At 39.3% G+C, this 16195-nt stretch overlaps 1 protein-coding gene across 1 annotated transcript in view; it reads left to right on the top strand.

Annotated features, from left to right (window-relative positions):
- The first annotated feature begins 320 nt into the window (after nt 1-320).
- The window catches only part of LOC140495613 (uncharacterized), a 96185-nt gene continuing 80310 nt past the window's right edge, over nt 321-16195 (top strand). Inside the window, exons 1-2 of the mRNA XM_072594613.1 lie at nt 321-395; nt 2728-2829. Of these exons, the coding sequence (XP_072450714.1) occupies nt 321-395; nt 2728-2829 (177 nt within the window). The remainder of the gene's footprint in view (nt 396-2727; nt 2830-16195) is intronic.

Below are 16195 nucleotides of genomic sequence, written 5' to 3'. Positions count from 1 at the left end.
CCACACTGTAGGGAATCTAATCTTCTGTATATCTGGGCCCTAATTTGGACACTTTCGCAAGTGAAAACATTTTCTTTACATTGTCCACATTTTTTTTAATATAATCTTAAAGAGCTCCATCCAGGTGTCTGATAAATAGAACTGCTCAGTTTTGCTACCATCTAGGAAATTTAAAAGAATTTATTCTAGTACCTCCTGCGCCTCTTCCTCCTTTTACGAAATGAAGTCAAATCTGTGCACAGCACTCCTTGTTCTGTCTAAATAAGTTTCTACATTAGTCTAAAATAACTTCTGCTTTTGAATTCAATCCTTCAAGTAACATGATCCAGTATTTTGTTTGTTTTCTAACCGCAGCAGTGTTTTGCAGTCTTGGTGCAGCCCCATCACTGTGCAAGGTAAAAGTATTCCTGCATCATTCAGTACAACTGAGAGATGAAAGTGAGCAGAGGCTGACAAAGCTGAGGAGGCTATTAAACAAAGGTGAAAGGATGACAGAGAAGCTGCACAATCAAAGACAGTCTGAATGAAAGTAGCATCACCCCAGCAGTAAAATGTTGGTGAATCTACCTGGAATTCTGTGGATGGTTGACGAAAGGTTTTATTTTTCAAGAGTGGAGTCATAGAGCCATGTGTGACAGATGTTATTTTTGCACATTGTTTCTTTTTTCTATCTTCCTATTCTTTCAAGAAGGGATAACCTAGCCAGTGTTTAATATGGAGGGTAGTACCTTTGAAATAACCTAGTCTTGGATTGGTTGAATAGAAAGGGCTGCAATTGGCAAGTGATCCTTGGTTGCATGCATTTTTCTAAAATCCTTGCTTACCTGAGTATAGTTTAAAGTTGGTGAAAGATTTATATTTTTCCAAATATCCAGCTATTGTTTGCTCTATAATCCACTTTAGATTTGGATTTTACAGTGAGCACTCGTGAACTCTTCTCAAATTTGTACAAAACAACTAGCAGTTGTATACCCCAGTTAATCCATTTAGGTTTAATTCTGGTCAACAACCATCTGCAGTTTTTTTGTCACCAAAGTGTTGTGATAGTTTCACAAACAGATACTCCATACCAACTTTGTTCTTGTCTGAGATGGCATTCTTGAGGAGAAGTATTACATCCTGATAACTAATGTTTAACTTCAGTACCTGATTTTGCCAGGTACATGTGTCTCAGTACGTAAATGATCAGCTTCACCTCCTGCCAGGTTATACTGATGGGGTGTTTCAAATTGGAAAAAGTCAGGACTGGGCTGCTACCCGTAAACTAAACTTGGAATTAGAATGTTTGTGTTCAATGGCCTCGGTGTTTAAATAAATTAAAATTATAATTAATGAGGAACATAGCTCTGTTAATGAAATGTTTTGGGCATTTTATGGACAAGCAATGAATGCAAATATTCATGTTCTTTCAGGCACCTGAGGAACTGCTTCTTCCCTCCCTGTAACTGCTTCTAATCAGCAACAAAGATGAGGAGGTGATGACTTTGTTTTGAAGGGGAAGCTTACCAATTGGCACTCTATTGATAATTTGGTGGCAAACATACTTACCCTTCCAAAACACTCGGAGATTCATGCGAATATGTGGTGTGTGTGAATATTCGTGAAAAGTCAATCCCAAATATGAAGAGTACATCAAGCACTTTATGTTAATGGAAATAAATTAAGGAAAGAGTTTAATTTAAATTTCAACTAATTCTTATTTTGGGAACTGTTCGAATTTGAAGAGTCACATTTAGCACTTGTATCTTTGTCAAAATTGAACTGTTTTGAAGAATTCAATGCTTTAATCAATGAAAGAAAGTAAGATGTAATCAGAACATCTGTGGGCATTTTAAATCAATTCTTCTGGAATTGTTCCCTGAGAATTGTTCTGGCCAATATCCATCCTTTTGGACCTTCGGGCTTCTACCTTGTGCTATCCTCTCCCTCTCCTGGTCAGTGCTCACCTTCCCAAGTGGAGCTGTTAGCTGGTCATTTCTTCAGCCCCTCTCATTGGCCCTGCTGGGTCTATGTGCCACGTGTTTGTTGTACAATCAACAAATTGTTCTAAAATTAAACTGGCTTCTGTACCAAGCCACAAGATTCAGGTTCCAGAATTAGGATGTCCATGAGAAAATTCAGTACAATTGGCCCCCACAGGATTACTCAGCAAAGATGAATGATACAGAGACCAAGATACTGACAGAAATCTCAATCTCAATTGTTCTCCTGAAGAAAACACATATATACCCTCCTGATAACCATATCTAACTGTGCACTATTTCTCTGCAAACTTCAGTTCCCCCTCTGCCCTATGACTCTTAGATTATTTGGAGAAAGCAGTCATTTGAGAATGATGCAACAGAGCAGACAGTGGGGCCTAAGGTTCTCCAATACTGCATCGGTGCATTACTGAAGAATATGGCAAAAAGAAAGTTATCTGTGAACCAAACCATTATACGTTTTGCACTGAGATACTTCCCTGTCTGATAGGACAAGTGAATAGCAGCAACTGACCAGCCAAGTACAGGTATTGCTGCATGTTCACTCCTTGATTAAGAAGAGATTGGTTTCCATAACTGAGTGAGGCTGTAACTGAGTCAGTAGTGATGGAAAAAAAACTTGAAGTTATTGCTGTTTTTCCCACATCCAAATGTCCACATATCGTACAATCTCTTTTCAGGTTCCCAAGTTATGGATGGTGTATGTGGAGAGTGCTCACTTGCCCTTGTGCTTGTCTTCTTTCAGGTAACCAAGAACCACAACCTGACCCAGCAGGTGTGCAACAAGAGGTCCATGATGAAGAAGAAACTTCATTACTCACTTTCTTGTTCATTGATGCCATCTCAGGTAAGACGGGGCATGTTAGACTTTTTAAGCACGGTGGCAATTCCTCTTCAGACTTCACCAATATCCTGGCCATTTAAATGGAAATTTTAAAGTCATTTTCTTGTAAAGAATTTAAGGATATTCTAAGTTATTATGTGAGGAAATTTGTTTCTATAAATACATCGCCATCAGTAAATTGGAATGACTTATCTCTATGGAAACAGATTAAAATCCATTCATAAAGATTAGCACTGATTTTCCTTCCATTGTCTTCCCCAACAAAAATGCATGGGCATCACAATCCAATTACAATTATATTTCTTCAAGATTTGCAATTCGGGGGTGATGAATCATGAACGCAAACTTTAGAATGTGGTGCAGAGGGGAAGGTGCTGTTCTTTTTTCTCAGCCGTCAATGGCTGGTGCACATCCAAATTTTTAATGAGGTGAGCAGATAAGTGATAGAATGCTGGGTTTCTATTTTTTTTTAAAGTCCTACAGCAAGGACACTAGTAAAAACTGGTATTGCAGAGACGTAAGTACAGTATTGCATTACATTTATAATTTAACCAGTGAAGCTATTTGCAAAACTATAGACACCAATTGAGTGATAATTCTAATCTTGAAACCTAATTAGTTAGGTTGACCTCAATGAAGATGCAGCTGATGTGTTTTGGCTGCAGCATATGATTGTTAATGAAATCCAGGGCAACCATATCAGCAGTGTGTGTTTGCAGCTCAAAGAACTTCTGCTCAAAAAGAGGGATATTGTACAAGGTAATGTCTCCGAAGGTTTATGTGTAGGCAAGGTTGAATGGAAGGTCAGATGTAATTCCATCCATGTGCAAAGTAGGATATATCAGTGAACATTTTTCCTCTGCCTTATACACTCACTCATTCATGGGCATGGTGCAGACAAAAAAAGAAACCTTCTTATAGTCTCTGCAGCCCAGTGTTTTTGAGTCAAAACAAACACATTCAAATGCTTTGCATGAATATGACTTCTATCACTCCATTTTCCATGACAGAAAGAATGAAATAGCATAATGCCACAGATTTCCTGTCAGTGGCAAGCTGGGGGTATTCACTAATTGTGAACACTCCTGTGCCCCCATCCTTATTGTAGCAGTGATGCTTCAGCATAACCAGAAAGGAAGAGTAATGGTGAAGAGGAACTGCACAATAGACACTTACCCTTTGAGATCAGTTGGCATATTCCGATAAATGTTTAAAAACTTCAAAGGGTTTCAACAAGTCTGAGAATGAGAGCGTGGCTAAAATGGCTGGTTGAATTGGGCTGTGGTTGTAGCTATGTCAGGAGTTGCACATGCCAGTTATGCTGGTGAGTTGAATTACAGTGTTTAATCTTTGGTGTAAATCAGTGATTAACAATGTAACAACTCTAGGGTATGTAATGTACATCCAGTCCGAATCTTCAACACTGAGCTCAGCATAAAAAGAAATTTGTGGAAGATTCCATGCAGCAAATCAGCACATTAGAAGTTTAGGCTTCCCAAACAGTTACTATGTAAGTGTTTCCTTCATGTCTTTCAATGTGTCCTAAAATTCCCAGCTGTGCTATTGTTGGCATTGTAAGGTCTGGTACAAATGATGCTGAACAGTACAAAGAACAGCATGCTCAAAGTCATTTAGCAGTTTTTGTTTGGATGTCCTTTAGATAACTTTATTGCCCCAGTGTGACGCTGTTATTGCTTTGTAGTAATCTAAATTTTATTTAAAACAAATTTGTAAGATTGAGGAAATACTGGAAAGAAGGATTGCATGCTAAGAAGATAAGAGCATTAGTAATACGAATCGGAGTAGGCTATTGGTCCTAGTCACTCTTCCACCAATCAATATCATCCTGTTGGATCTGATCCACTTACTTTCCTACCTTCACTTCTCCATTTTTCTAAACCTATCTCTTTCATCCATGAATATATTCCATGACCCAGTTTCACCAGCTCTCTCTGGGGTCGAAAATTTGGAAGATTCAGGACTGTCTGAGGAAGAAATTATCCATCCTTTCCATGTTATTCTGAAAATTTGCCTCCAGTCCAAAATTCCCAACAAGGGAAACACTCTCACAGGGGCATGTGGAAGGAACTTCCTGAGAAAGTCATGAACGCATCTGTAACTACAAAATTTAAAAGATATTTAGATAGATACATGAATAGAAAAGGTTTGGACGGATATGGGTCAAGTGCATGCAGGTTTAGTTTAGGATTATGTTTAACATGGACTGGTTGGGTCTGTTTCCGTGCTCTATGACTTTGCTACACTATGACCCTGTGAATTACTCTTTCAAGTCCAAGGGCTGAAGATTCCCTCATTCTACATGTTGTATCCCGGTATGCATCCTCACTCTCGGTCACAGCCTCTCACCATTGATGATAGAATAAAACTGAAATGCTTAACTTACTGGATGCCCATATTTCATGGAATAAAGTGTCCAAATAACTTTTCTTCCTACCTGCAATGTAGACTTCAAATTCCAGCTCATCAACTCTGAGCAGAATATTCTTTATTGCACACACTGCAGATATGGTTGCTGTCGATCATGTGTCCACGAATCTTTACATGTTATCGCTGCAATACCCATTATCTCAGTTCTGTTATCTCTGTGGTGTATTTGCTTATAGTGCTGTGGTTTTTTGGCACCTGAAAAGAAGTAAACAATTATTTAAATCTTCATTTGCCATTTAAAACTGTGAGAAAGCAAGGATTCTTTTTATTAACATGGTCCAGCTGTGGTGCTATTTCACTTCTCAGTTCCCAGCATCTGTGTTATAAAAGACTTCCACTGTACCACACAATAACCAATGTTCATGTTCAATAGAAGACTAGTTTAATATAAGAAATTTAGTTGCATGTCCATCATTGTTGACCCAGAGAAGGAGAAGAAGATCATTACTTTAATGCAACCAATAGTCAGAAATTAAACAAATTACTTATTTGTTGAACATTTTTTTTCTATCAAGCAGCTCTTTAGCCCCAATATGCTCACTGCCTTGAACTCTAGAGATATCTGCGCTCGCATGAGGTTTCTGTGTAGTTCAGTTATGTCTCACAGCCAGTAAGAGTATATCTTTAAGAGGTATGCTCATGACACTATCACTGCACTACAGCATGTGATCTGAAGATATAAAGATCACAGTCTCCATCTTAACAAGGCACTTGAAGCATGGCACACTGATGAGAATGTGCTACTGTTTATAACTGAATAGCTTTGTACTTGCCAAGACACTAAAATTCCTGTGATGGAAATATATGTATAAACCAGGAGCTATCATAAATATCTATAAATTCTTTCAGCATCGTGTTACCTATATATAGTCCTTGTATTCCATCAGTACAAACATCCAGTTGAAGATATGGTGGTAGATCAGAGTTAGTACTTTTATTATTAACTCACTTATTGTTTAACTTTCCTTGATTGAAGTTTGTACTTTCCTAAGACTGAATTTAAATCAATTACTTTGTTTAAAGAAAATAGAAGGGGAAAAATATAGAAATATTCAACAACCAACCACTTACCAATAAATTAATAAGAACAGAGTTCATGCATTTCTTGTGATAAATATCAGCTAAAGCTTGACTATGGGCTGCATTGCATCCCTTCAAATCCTATTAATCTCGTTACGTTTTCTCATCTATTGTGTAACTGGACAAAGCTTGAATATTTTTTTATAAAACAGAAGAAAATGCCATCAAGATATATGTTAAAAATAGAATATGCCGGGAGCTGAAACAGATATTTCAAATGAGAAGATTGTGAGAAAATTACAGAACGTTTTTGTGATTTTTTTTGCACCAAATTGACGATTGGTGTCAACAATTTGTAGTTTCTAAAGCACACAGCAAGTAATTTCCTCACTGTGTTGGCCATGGAGCCCTTTGCAGTCTAAAATATGCATTGGATCTAATGCTTGTGCAAAAATGGTGGGTCAAATGAGTGTTTCAAAACCCTGACCAATGTGTTCAATTTTGTTGGGCTACAACTCTTGCTGTTAGAATAAATGAAATATGTATAGATTCGTATATGTTTAAGCGCCAGAAGAGGCCATTTGGCTGATCATATCTGCATGGATCAACAAAGATCTAACTACACTAATCCATTTTCAGCTCTGCAACCACAACCGTTGAGGCAGTGACAACATGAGTAAATATCTAAATACCACTTCGACATTTCTGACTCAACCATCCATTTAAACAGTGAGATCCAGATTCCCACCAACATCCAGGTGAAAAAAAAATTCTCCTTAACTCTCCTCTTACTGTAAATTTATGATTCAAGGTTATTGACCCATGTACTAATGGATAAAAGTGCCTTCCTTGCCACCAAATTAAAACTTTGTTTTGTTATTTGAGTGATGGTTAAATAATTACTCACAGAAGATAAGAGAACAATGTTCTGAGCCTGTAAATGACTGTTGGCAACAATGGATCAAAACACACTGACATATCTCCACCATTTATCAGAGCAATGAAATAACCTTCTTCCTGTTTTATTAATAGAGACAGTTTTTGTTTGTTTTATTCCTTTGTCAATATAATTAACAGAACAAAACATCCAGCAAATACATTAAATGTTCAGATACTAATAAGCCAGAGGTCATTACTTAAATGTGACTATCCTATTAGTCTTGAATTATAATCTGAACTATTGAGATGTACGCTTCATAGATTTGTCAAAAAGCCTAATATTTTAGAATAAATATATTCAAAACATAATCAAATTGAGGGTGACATAGTCATTTATATTTTTGTCTTCTAGCTGCTAATAGCTGTTTTTCATATAATAAAAGCTTTCAACAAAGCATTTTTCCTGGCTCTTGTCCCATTTTCATCCTATTCGGAAACACACACAACAGAAATAGCAGTATTATTGCTTTGACATTATTTTGATAGTGTCTTAAATAGGAGGAGTAGATTTGGATGATTCAACCCAGTATTCCCAAATAAACATTTTCAACCAACGAGTTGAAGGTCAATAGTTACAGGGTTTTACTCAGGAGAAACAAAACACTGATGATTTTTTTTTTCTACAGTGTCTCTGCAGGTTTGACTAATGTTTAAGAATCAGGTTAAAAGGACAAGGTCATGTCATGACTGTGAAAATCACTACTGTGCCCTTTTGCTCACTGGTTGAATTGCCAATGTACTGATGATTGTTAAGTGGGAAAAACTCTCCGATGTTGTTTCTGATGGAAATCTTCCAGCTTACCATCAAGGAACATATTTATTACTAATACATAACTGGTTCTCTTTTACTTGTATTTTTATAGAGACTTTACTGAAATGTAATTCCCAAGTTGTTTCACAACAGCAGTAAAAACTAAGCATCCCAATGAGTCACAAATTACATATTAGGTCAAATATCCAAAAGCTTAGCCAGAGAGAGACTTAAGAATTGTCTTAAAATAGGAAAGAAAGTTAAAGAATTAGAGAGGTGTAGAGAGAGAATAGAGCTCGATAACGTGACATCTGAAGGTACAGTCAACTCAGTGGAGCAATTATGGCTGAGAATGTACATGAGGCCAGAATTAAAGGAGCCCAGACATTTGGAGGATGTAGCACTGAAGGAGATTACATAGATGAGGTCATGAAGGATTTTAAAACAAGGATACAAATTTTAATTTCAAGGCATTGTTTGACTGGGAATCAACGGATATCGTGTTTGGGACGGGCTGCAAGATATTTAATGGGCTGCAGAGTTTTGGGGAACCTCTAGTTTACTGAGGTCAGAATGTGAGAACACTAATCCGATCTCACTCTAACTCAAAACATTGGCAACCTATTCATTCCCTTTTTGTATTTGTTCCAAATATTGCAATAAGGATCAAATTTCTTTTTTCAAGAATTTAGTTTTATTTTCAGTGATGTGTCCCACAAGAAGATTTGTATGAACCTAAATGGTGATTAACCAGGATCATGTTAAGCACACAGAAAACTTTAAACTTTACACTAGTGGGGAATGCAAGTGACTCCATTATGCTTTACCCGTATTTTAGCAGTTCACAAAATTGCTGAGGTCTTCCTGTTCCTTGTATTTCACTTGGAGCTTTAGCAGCTCAGATTATTTTATTTCAGTCAGTCCTAGTGAGAAATTAAACTGAAAATTGTTCCAAGATGCCCTAGTGTAGTTAATCTCACGTGATTATCTACAATGATTTTCACATTGATGTACAAACTAGAGCCCCATGATCGCATCAAAACCACTGGTTTTCCTGAGTTCTACTCTGTATAAAGTTAAAGTCACCTGAGGTACTGTTACCCTCATGTTTACTTCCAGGACATCCCATTCATCCATTACTCATACTCCCTGACCTACATTGGGTCCCAGCCAAGAAATGTCTAAGAATTAAAATTCTACTCCTTGTTTTCATCTCTGATGGCCCTGTATTTCTGTAATCTCCTCCAGTCCCATAGATAACTGTACTCATCTAATCCAGAGAGTTGTTCTGAAATAAACATTGTTGTGTTAGAATCAATTGAGGGATGAAGTGTTGAGTAATGAATGGTAAAGTCATGCATTAATATATTTTACTTTGGGAAAGGCAATATTTACAATTTTGAAGTCCTCTGTTGTTTAGTATGTCAATACAGAACAGGTCCAAATTTTGTCAACATGAGAGAAAATTATATTGATTGCTCAATATAGTAAATGATACTGGGCAAGCTGGCATTTGGAAAATATCCTAATCTAGTTTGTTCGGTGAAATAAAGTACACACATTTATCAAATTGTAATCAATATGTGTCCATTCTACCAAGATTAACATGGGCATTGAAATGTTTTAAAGGAATCAGTCATTGGTGCTGGCATTGATCATTGCTCAATCAATCTTGTCAGTGACCATATCATGAGATAGTAATGATAATATAAAGTATAGTCATTTAATCACTTTGATGAACCCAAACAGATGGGCTGGGATTTTCCAGCCCCCTCCATGTTGAGAACAATGTTAGGTATGTGAACTTAATCAGGTAGGAAGTCAGAAAAGTCTCTACAATAAAGTTCTCCCCCTTTAGGTGCTGGGTCAAGAATTTCACCAACAATGTGGCAAGAAAGTTACCTGTATGCATTTGCATTACATTTTTAAAACATTAACTTGTGAGATATTGGCATCACTGGCTTGGCTACCATTCATTGCCCATCCCTAATTGGCCTTGAGAAGGTAATGATGAACTGCTTTCTTGAACCACTGCAGTCCATTTGATGTGGGCAGACCCACAGTGCCCTTTGGGAGGGAATTCCCAAAACATTGATCCAGCGATACGGAAGGAAGAGCATTATAATTCCAACTCAGGATGGTGAATAGCTTGGAGGGAAACTTACAGGAGGTGGTGTAACCATCTTCTGCTGTTCTTGACCTTTCAGATGGAAGTACCTGTGGGTATGGTGGCTGCTGACTACATGTATTTCTTGATGAGTTTCTGTAGTATGTCTTGTAGGTTTACAGATAGCTACTACTGAGCATCAGTAATCAGGGCGTGAATGTTTCTGGATGTGGTGCCAATCAATCAGGCTGCTTTGTCCTAAATAGTGCGAAGCTTCTCAATTGTGGTTGGAGCTGCACCCATCCAGGCAACTGGGAAATATTCTGCCTTGTGCCTTGTCGATGGGGGTTGACTGGGGATTTGGGAGGTTAGTCACCAGGTGCAGAATTCATAACCTCTCACTTGCTCTTATAGCTCAGTATATATATGGCGACTCCATCTCAGCTTCTGGTCAACAGTAATCCCTGGAATTAGTGAGTTTTGAGAAGATTTGTAGCTCAGGTTGAGGTTCTGGATGTAGGTTTGCTCACTGAGCTAGAGGGTTCATTTCCAGACATTTCATCACCTACTGGGTAACAGCTTCAGTGGGCCTGAGGCGAAGCACTGCTGATAAGTCCTGCTTTCTATTTATGTGTTTGGGTTTCTCAGAATAGGAGTTTCTGAGAAAAAGAACAGGAAGTGACTTCACCACAGGAAATGACATCACCAACCAAAAGAAACCCAAGCATATAAATAGAAAGCAGGACTTATCAGCAGTGTTTTGCCTGAGGCCCACTGAAGATGTTACCTAGTAGGGTAACAAAACCTGCATTCAGAACCCTTAGAATGTTGATAGTTCGGGATTGAATGATGTCAGTAAATGTCAAGGGGCATTGGTTAGCCTCTTCTTGGGACTGGTCATTATCAGGCATTTATATGGTGCAGGCATCAGTTGCCACGCAAAGCCTCGATATTGCTAAGGTCTACATTTGGACATGAACTTAATCAAGAAGGAAGTCAAACAACGGATTCTTGTACCTGAGTATCTGAGGAGCGGTGACTGGTGCTGACAATTGTGCAATAATTCACAAAAATCTCTACTTCTGACCTTATGATGGGGAGAAGTTTATTAGAAGATGGTTGACTCAAGAACAGTCCCTGAGGAACTCCTGCAGAGATGTCCTGAAGCTGAAATGACTACCCAACGCAAACATCTTCCACTGTGCCAGGTCTGACTACAACCAATCAAGACTTTTCCCCTAATTCTCATGGACATTAGTTTTGCTAGAGCCCTTGTTCAAATATAGCTTTGATGTCAAGGGTAATCACTCACCTCTGAAATTCAGCTCTTTCATCCACTTTTAGGCCAAGGCTGTAATTATGTGGGAGCTAAGTGTCTTTGGCGAAGACTCAGTGACAGTGAGCAGGTTATTGCTAAGCAGGTGCTGCTTGATAGAACAATTGATAGCAACTTCTATCACTTTACTGATGATCGAGAGTAGGCTGATGAAGTGGTAATTGGCTGGGTTGGATTTGTCTTGCTTCTTTGTGTCCAGGACATACTGGGTAATTTTCCACATTTTTGGGTAAATGCCGGTGTTGTAGCTTACTGGGATAGTTTGGCTAGAAAAGCATTAAGTTCCAGAGCATTATCCTCGGTATTACTGTAGGAATGCTGTCAGGAGCCAAAGCATTTGGAGTATTCAGGACCTCCAATTTTTTTCATGATAAAACATTCAGTAAATTGAATTGGCTGAAGACTGGCATCTCTTGGTCATGCTGGGGTCCTCTGGAGGGGGCCAATTTGGATCATCCACTTGATTCTTCTGACTGAAGATTGTTGCAAATGTTTGAGCCTTATCCTTTGCACTGATGGACTGGGCTTTCCCTCTACTGAAGATAAGGATGTCTGTCGAGCCTGCACTTCCTCTGGTAAGTTGTTAATTGTCCATTATCAACTGCTCCAATTGCAACATCAAGAGGTATGCAACAGACATCAGCACCAGTTACAGACCAGCTTGTGGCGGCACAACAGCTTGTCTGTGAAGGACAACAGAGGGCGTAAGCATTCATTGAAACCTACAGTGTTCCATGTAGTTATCTGCCTGTGACAGACTGTCACCTCAGGATATCTGCGGAAACTATCTCCAATATCTTTCGTCTTCTGGATAAGCACCTTGTCCTCATGGATGAGGATGGAATTGCATCCCAGTTGCCTGAAAGATGACAACGACATATATTTCTCCGCTCGTCAGAGAGATTTAGATTTAGATCACTTACAGTGTGGAAACAGGTCCTTCGGCCCAACAAGTCCACACTGACCCGCCGAAGTGCAACCCACCCATACCCATTCCCCTACATTTACCCCTTCACCTAACACTACGGGCAATTTAGCATGGCCAGTTCACCTAACCTGTACATTTTTGGACTGTGGGAGGAAACCGGAGCACCCAAAACCCACGCAGGCACAGGCAGAACGTGCAAACTCCACAGAGTCAGTCACCTGAGGCGGGAATTGAACCCGGGTCTCTGGCGCTGTGAGGCAGCAGTGCTAACCACTGTGCCACCGAGCTGTCATAGGCAACCACATATAAGTTTAAAAAGTAGATCACTTTCTCTTCTCCTCAGGCTCACCTCTTTTTTTACCCTTCGACTAAATATTGAGAGTCTGTCAGCCAGGGCCTTTCTGCCATTGCAGGATTTCTGCAGATGCATCCCATATAAACAGCGGAGTCCCCTTCCAACAACCAGTAGGCCTCCTGAATAGTAGAGGATGAATTCTCCATGAATTTTCAATTTATTCTTGACAACATGAGCCAGATAATATAGGTCTGTGCATGTTATTCAGGGAATGTTCATGATGCCGATATTCTGGAGCACTCTTAAGTCCCTGCATCTTTCAGCTCCCCTTGACACATCCAGGGCAGCGACAAAGGCTACCCCGTCAAATCCTGGCTAATGATACCTGTCAGAAATCTATAGTCTGACACTAAGGGCTGTCAGGAGCAAGTGAGGACTACAGATGCTAGAGATCAGAGGCAAAAAGTGTGTTGCTGGAAAAGCACAGCAGGTCAGGCAGCACCCAAGGAGCAGGAGAGTAGATGGTTTGGGCATAAGCCCTTCATTCCTCATGAAAGACTTATGCCTAAAACATCAATTCTCCTGCTCCTCAGATGCTGCCTGACTGGCTGTGCTTTTCCCGTGCCACCCTTTTTGACTAAAGGCTGTTGTGGAGTAGGCCATGGCACTTCGCAAGATGGGATTCAGAAGCTTAGGCCAGTCAGACATTCTGATGTGGTACATCCCAGACAGAGTGTCTCACGTCATGGTGTTTGCTGCATCCTCCACAGTATAGTTCAAGGGAAGATTTTTTGGGACAGGAAAAGTTGGAAAAGCAGGATTCCTCTGCTGAAGAGGGAACTCTTCCACAGGCCCAGGAGAGCTCTTGCAAACACGAAGGTGAGGCAGTTATGTTCTGACTAGCTAGAAAAGCATGTGAAGACCTTGCCACTGTGTTGTCACAGGATTCTGCTAGCTAGTCACTGTGCCTAAGTTTCATCCTGCTGTTTGTTAACAGCTCATATGAGTGGATGTGAGCTGGTAAAGATGCACTATTCCGTTGGTGGATGAATGTATGTGACTGACTGCATTTCTGAGAAGAGCAGGCAACAATGTTCCAGACTGGTTCCTGCCATCCTGATCTCTCCAGCGGCGCAGAACCACCCAGTCCCCAGCTACATTACATTACCCTCTAATGTTCTATTGTGTCTTCGTTCATCCTGCAATAAGAGGCAGACAAGGGTTCAGACTGCTGGGAATGTGAGAATAGGAATTTTAGTGCAGAGGAAGTGTTTGAGGAGCATCAGTATTGTGAGTGAACCCTTCAGTGCCCATCACGGGATGGTGGTGTCAACATGTCAAGTGACATTTTGGTAGAATAGTTCTGAGGGATGGCCCTATGAGTGTGAGATTGCAGTGATAAGAGGGTAGCAGTTACCCCGATGGAACACAAGAGATTGTTTATTCACTGGGTCCACTGTGCTGGTGACTACTGGGAGGACCTGATGTCCTGGGCCCAGGCTGCCAACTTTGATACAATGGTTTCTTTAGCCCTCAGAGGGGAGAAGTACATCCTTTTTAGCCCAGATTGCTTGGGGCAAAGTGTTCAGTGACCCATCATTAAAACACAGAGTCATGGCCTAAACGATGTAGACAGAACCTTTAAGCCCTTCAAACATGATTTACCATTTCAGTCACCACTGAAACCACTTGCAAATGAAATAAGCTGAAGATTGGAAGACAAACTTATCGCAGGCCAGGAAAAATGGAAACTCCTGACCACAGTATATTTTTATAGGGTGAATTAATATGTTTATTACTGAAGAGTTACATTTTTTAGTTTAAGTTGAAATATTACATAGTGAAAGCTTTTTAATTCAAAATATTGTTGTGACGAAAAATATCTGAAAACATTTTACTAATTACTGTTTTTTAGTGAAGTCAAGTGATCAAAAGAGGCAATATTTTGAATGAGATAGTTGGTCAGAATTTGTGAACAAAAACGACAAGTTGTTATTTTTTCAATGTACCGTTGTTGAACTATTCAAACTGAAGTCTGAAAGATCCGGAGATAAAGTGGGAAGAGGATTAGGAGATCAAAAAATGACAGCTGGGAAACTAGTTAAATGACATGCAAACCATTTCACAGAAAAGAATTAAGTGGTCTTGAGGAGGAAATGTAGAGATATTAAAAGGACAAAAGATTGTGCAAATAATAGCATGACAAGTTATAGAAGTGATCAATATGGAACAAAGAGTAAGAAAAATCTACTAAAGAAAGAGTAAGACGTCTGCAAATGCAGTAGATACAACATTCAAACAGAAAATGCAAGTGAAATTGGATTTGTCATTCAGAACAAACAGAAAGCGACAGGATCTCAGTGAATGCCCATATTGTGGAACATCCAAAGTTGAGCTTTATGGAACAGTAAAGGATCCTAAGGATAGATATGGAATTAGAATGTAATGGTGGGATTTGATTCACATTTTCCATCTTTCTTTCCTGTCTGTAATGAACCAGACTGAGAGGCTGTAAGGTCCATAGACATGTGGCAGCTGACCTCATCTTAAGCAGAGAAAAGAGAGAAAGGCCAGAGAGGTCAGTGAGATATATTTTGAAAGGGTTAATGGTGGAGAACATCAGAAAAGTATAGCAGGGAAAACTGAAGTATTGTCGGGAAAGTTTGCTAAAATGCATAACATGGGGATGTCAATGTGAAATTCCCAAAACCAAAAACCTAGATCTAAATGAGGGCTCTCTGGTACTCCGGTATTGCAATAATATTTACTTGGTTTTAGAATCTAAGCCTTTCTTTTTCATGATTTGGAGGTGCCAGTGTTTGACTGGGGTGTACAAAGTTAAAAGTCACACAACACCAGGTTATAGTCCAACTGCTGCTGAACTAGTGTTTCCAAATAAACCTATTGGTCTAAAACCTGGTGTTGTGTGATTTTTAACTTTCTTTTTCATTTTAGAGCAAAACATTTTCTTTTTGTATTAGCTTGCGTACCTGTGAATTAGCATCTAAAGACTTACACACTTATAATTCATCTAAGTCTTTGGTTATCCAACCTTTTTCCAACACATTCTTCACTTCAAATATGGAACAATTAGCCCAAACACAACAATAGCCAATACAATAGCCACTGGATCCCATGAATGTACAAAAGGAGGCCCATGGTGTCACTCTGCCACAATGTAGCCTTGACCAAGTTGCATTTGTGCATGTGTGGATGTCATGATAGAATTCTGAGAAAGTGTCACTGGCTCTGAAACATCAACTCTGATTTCTCTTCTCTGATACTGTCAGACATGTTTAGCTTTTCCAGCAACTTCTGTTTTTGTTGCCATTATGAACAGTCTGTTAAACTTGATCTGACGAGATTTCTTCTTATTAGCATGAGAGGCTCCTGCACCCATTCACACAGATAACCCATTTTGTGCCCCAAAGGTTCTTTTGGAAATCTGTCAAGTTTTATCAGGATTTCCAAGTTTTACAGAAGCATTTCCTTTTTGAAACACACAGACAACAGAAACCTATTAATCTGACAGAAAGTCGATCATA

This window comes from Chiloscyllium punctatum, chromosome 25, assembly GCF_047496795.1.
Source record: "Chiloscyllium punctatum isolate Juve2018m chromosome 25, sChiPun1.3, whole genome shotgun sequence".
In the NCBI taxonomy this organism is placed as follows: Eukaryota; Metazoa; Chordata; class Chondrichthyes; order Orectolobiformes; family Hemiscylliidae; genus Chiloscyllium; species Chiloscyllium punctatum.
This window is presented reverse-complemented; position numbering and strand designations above follow the sequence as displayed.